Here is a 4,685-nt window from a genome sequence, read left to right on the forward strand (position 1 = left end):
TTCTTCTGTCTCCTTCCACCCTCTCTTCCTACCTCCTTCCCTTCCTCACTCACTCACTTCTTCTCTCCTTTTTTTTTGTATCTTTACCCTTTCCCTACCTTACTTCTTTTCTTTCCTTTCTCTCTATCTCCCTTCTTTTTAATTTTTTAAACATTTTATTTACTCATTTTCCCTTTTGTTGCTGTTGCTGGTTAACATTATTTTTTTAAGTAAATAAAACCTAAAACCTGATTATGTATTTTTCTCCTAGGTAGGAAATAAACAAGATAGCCATTGTTATTGATGTCATTGTTGTTGAATAGGACAGAGAGAAATGGGGAGAGGAATGGAAGACAGGGAGGAAGAGTGAAAGATAGATACCTGCAGACCTGCTTCACCACTGAAGTGACTCCCCTGCAGGTGGGGAGACGGGGGCTCAAACAGGGATCATTCAAGCTGGTCCTTGCGTTTTGTGCCACATGCGCTTAGACCGTTGTGCCACTGCCCGACTCACTTTCTCTTCTTTTGACCATGCACTACTCAGCTCTGGCAATTGGGTTGAAACTGGTCATGTTGCAGACCAAACCTGTTTGATATCTTTTGTATTTCACTGCTAGAATTAACATTATTTTTCTAAATTGAGGGTCAGCAAGTACCAGAATATAAGTGGACAGATGCCCCTATTTACAGACCAGATCAGACACTTTCTGCTAAGATAGGTGACTTCTAGTGTGATATAATAACAACCATGGGCATGGTGGGAAATCTGTAAATGTGGCCATATATACTTTAGCACAATAGAATAGTCAACAGTGGGGTGGTGGTATGGCAGTCAGGTCAGAGCACATGGAAAATAAACCAGAGGACAGAGACATTGTGTTACAGTGGATTTCTCCAAATTTCAAGAGGACAGACTGAGGAGCTTCCTACCTGTTTCCAACTAAAGGCAGCTAATACAACTAGTGCCCCAGGAGTGTGTGGCAGTGAGTTCACAGGTAACTGAATTGTAGACTCCTGGTTAGAATCTGTGTATATGTTTGCAGGACATCCCAAACAACCACAAATCTGTACCTGTGAGCCTGGGGAGGAAGCTGCCTTCCACCCTTGCAGCTGCAGAAGGCAGACCCCTTTGTCTGGTTATGTCCATCATGTCCTCACACACCCCGGCATTGTTATTCTCAGGGATCTGTCTGCCTAGGGCAGAAGCCTATATATGTTGGAAGGAGGGAACTCAGGGGCATTTATCCACGCCAACTCAGCTCTCAGTAATTCCCTTATCCAGCCACCCATCTCTCTTCCTTCTATGGTGCTATGGTCCCATATATAAGGCATCTTTTCCCAGGAAACCCTCAACAGTGTCTGGCTCGATACCTGCTCTCCTTTGCTTCACTGCCACCTCTCTCATTCCTTAGAAAAAAAAGATGCAAGCCAGTTATTTTCCCAGCCTTAGTCTCTGGATTATTTCTGCACAGATCTGGGTGTCTATTACCGGAAGACTTTGCACTTGCTCTTCCTGCTGTAGCTAGTTGCAGTTCAGCCTGGCTCAGCTCTCTGACTACGGAGGCAAACTTTCATAGCCATTTTTTTTTGTCACTCACATCTGCTACACAGAATAAACATTGCAAGGACTGTGTGTGGAGACTGGGACACCTGGGAAGGACTTCCTGGCTTCACCAGGTAGCTATGGTTAAATGGCCACACAATGGACATCATTAAAATCACACAGGCTACCAGTATAACAAGGACCTTCAGTGTAATGAGCAGATGTAGTTTGGAAGCAATTTACAGATGTTAAAAAGCAGTGTGGTATAGTTTCCCTGATAGATGTAGTACAGGAGGGACACAACCCCTTTCGTCAAGGAAAGAGAATGTCCATCGGGGCTTGAGATACTTGTCTAGGAGTCTGCAGTCTTGTGTAGTGGCTTCTGGTGTGGAGGAAAGGGAGGAATGATGGGGGCAGCCAAACACATTTGCAAATCAGACATGTTTTCAGGCTTAGAACATATTAAAACCACTTTGTAAAACTTAGGTGCTTATTATTGAATGACTAGATTTGTTATGTTTCTTTATACAAACTATTTAAGCTATGGCAGCCTTTACTTTCTTTGTTGAGGCAATGTGTAAAGAGAACACAGTAGTGTGTGTATGGAGTTGTAATAGGGCACTAAAGAGCAAGTAAGAGGCCCTGATTTTTATTCTAAGCATGACAAGTTGTGAGAGCTTAGAGATGGTCGGGTAAATCAAAGAAAAAGACTCTGTAAGTGGGGGTGGTGAGAAGAAATTCATATCTCCATTTTTATCAGTCACATGACCTGAATGCTATGCAGAGTATATATAATTTTGTTGAAAGTTAAAATCCTGTATATGTCTTTTGATTCCATATTTCTTGGTCTATGTGTGCAAATTTCCATTTGCTTGGCTTTTATAGCTAGGCTCACACCATCCTAATACTATAAGCATTCCTCACAACCAAGGACTCAAGACAATAATCTTTCAGATACACAGTGGCTGTAAGATCATTGACTTCAGTCATACCTGTCCCACTTCCTCTCCCACAGGGAAACATCCCTCTGGAAGGATGGAAAGGGCCAACGAGAGCTCTCTCATGGGCTTTGTCCTTCTTGGCTTCTCAGACCACCCTCACCTGGAGGCTATGCTCTTTCTGTTTGTGCTTTTCTTCTACCTGCTGACCTTTATAGGCAACTTCACCATCATCCTGGTGTCTTACCTGGATGCCCCTCTCCAAACCCCCATGTACTTCTTCCTCAGCAACCTTTCCCTGCTGGACCTGTGTTTCAGCACCAGTCTAGCACCACAGACCCTGGTCAACATGCGAGGACCTGAGAAGACTATCACCTATGGTGGCTGTGTGGTGCAGCTGTACATTTCCCTCACTCTGGGCTCCACTGAATGTATCCTGCTGGCAGTCATGGCTTTGGACCGCTACGTTGCTGTCTGCAAGCCTCTCCACTTTGTGGTCATCATGAACCCTAGACTGTGCCAGCAGCTGGCATCTGTCTCCTGGCTCAGTGGTTTGGTCAACTCCCTGATCCATGCCACCTTTACTTTACAGTTGCCTTTCTGTGGCAACCATAAGCTGAACCACTTTATCTGTGAAGTTCCAGCTCTGCTCAAGTTAGCTTGTGCAGACACAACAGTCAGTGAGCTGGTGCTGTTTACTGTCAGTATCCTGTTCCTTCTTCTTCCCCCTGCACTCATCCTCATCTCCTATGGTTTCATCACTCAGGCTGTGCTGAGGATCAAGTCAGCAGAGGCCCGGCGAAAAGCCTTCAGCACCTGCTCCTCCCACCTTATGGTCGTAGTCATCTACTTTGGCACTGGCATCTGTAGGTACCTGAAGTCCAGTGACACCTACTCCCAGGACCGAGGCAAGTTCATCTCCCTTTTCTGTACTATGGTGACACCCACCTTGAATCCTGTCATCTACACTTTGAGGAACAAGGATGTGAAAGAGGCACTGAAGAGACTTCTTTCAGGAAAACTCTGCTCCCTAAGGAGGTGACACAAGAAAGTGAATCTCAATTTATTGTGTTCCTGGGGTTCCACTTATTCCATGACTATGAACTACACAACCATCCCAGCTACAGATGATGGTATTCCCAAAACTTAATACAGTTTATATGTCTAATTTTGTGGAAGAGAAATGTGCATCAGTGAGAATTGTGTTTCTCACCAAAAGGACCAGATGTTCTTCTTTCACAATCCCAGCGAGTGAAAAAGTCATATAATTAAATATTTCTCACTGATTTTCCTAGATTGCCATATCTTCTTTATTCAATTGAAGAGAATTGTCCAGATATTTACCAGCTCCCAGAATTCACTTAAAACATTTCCCTTTAAATCTTTAAAACAAGTTCATTATTGTTACTACCACTCTGAAGACAGACATACTCCCAAGTTGTTGGCCAGCAAGATACTATATTAGCTGTTCTCTTTTCATTACTAATTTTTCATTTCAGAAATTATTATACAAACTTTAGACTTACAGAGTAGAAGTAAGGTCACCAAGGGGAGTGAAAGGCTGAACTGAAATGCTAAAGGGTTCAATGGACTGGCAGGAGAGGATTTGGGGTAATTCTTACTTCAATGGTGCAATGGTCTGATAACACACACCCCCAAAAAGTGTTCAATATTGTATTTCTAAGACATTTGATGTGGAAAATCAATATTACCTCAATAAAACAATTAAATTAGCACAACAAAAAGAAAAATATCTTTCAACATGGAAGAAACTGAAAGGGTTCATACTAAGCAAAATACTTAGAAGGAGAAGGTCAAAGAATTTTGATAATCTTACTCAGATGTGGTTTAATAAAGAGAGGCAACAATGACAATCCCCCCACAAAAAAAAACAGACAATGTCATGTAAAAGCAAACCCCATGTTTCTGAAGAAGAACTTAAGTTACCAAAGATGCATCATATCAATCAATGGGCATGTAATGAACTTGGTTCACCTAAAACCTATGGTTTTGTAAATCAGTATCCCCTCATTTAAGCTACATTATTATGTTATACAAAAGAGCAATACATAAAAAATGAGTTTCAAGCCAGGGATAAAACTCATCAATAGAATACCTGTATATGACACCAGACATACGGGTATAAATTAATATTAGGATCTTGGATGATTCAGGATTCTACACAGATTTGATTCCCAGCACCATCTATAATAACCCACTATACA

The 4,685-nt window shown here is 42.2% G+C and overlaps 1 protein-coding gene across 1 annotated transcript; it reads left to right on the plus strand.

Moving 5' to 3' along the window:
- Window positions 1–2,557: 2,557 nt before the first annotated feature.
- On the plus strand, window positions 2,558–3,502 carry LOC103127578 (olfactory receptor 2G3-like). Its single transcript, XM_007538474.1, has one exon. The coding sequence runs from the start codon at window positions 2,558–2,560 to the stop codon at window positions 3,500–3,502; it is 945 nt and encodes a 314-aa protein (XP_007538536.1).
- The last annotated feature ends 1,183 nt before the right edge of the window (window positions 3,503–4,685 follow it).

The sequence above is a fragment of the Erinaceus europaeus genome, unplaced genomic scaffold (genome assembly GCF_950295315.1).
Source record: "Erinaceus europaeus unplaced genomic scaffold, mEriEur2.1 scaffold_931, whole genome shotgun sequence".
NCBI lineage: Eukaryota > Metazoa > Chordata > Mammalia > Eulipotyphla > Erinaceidae > Erinaceus > Erinaceus europaeus.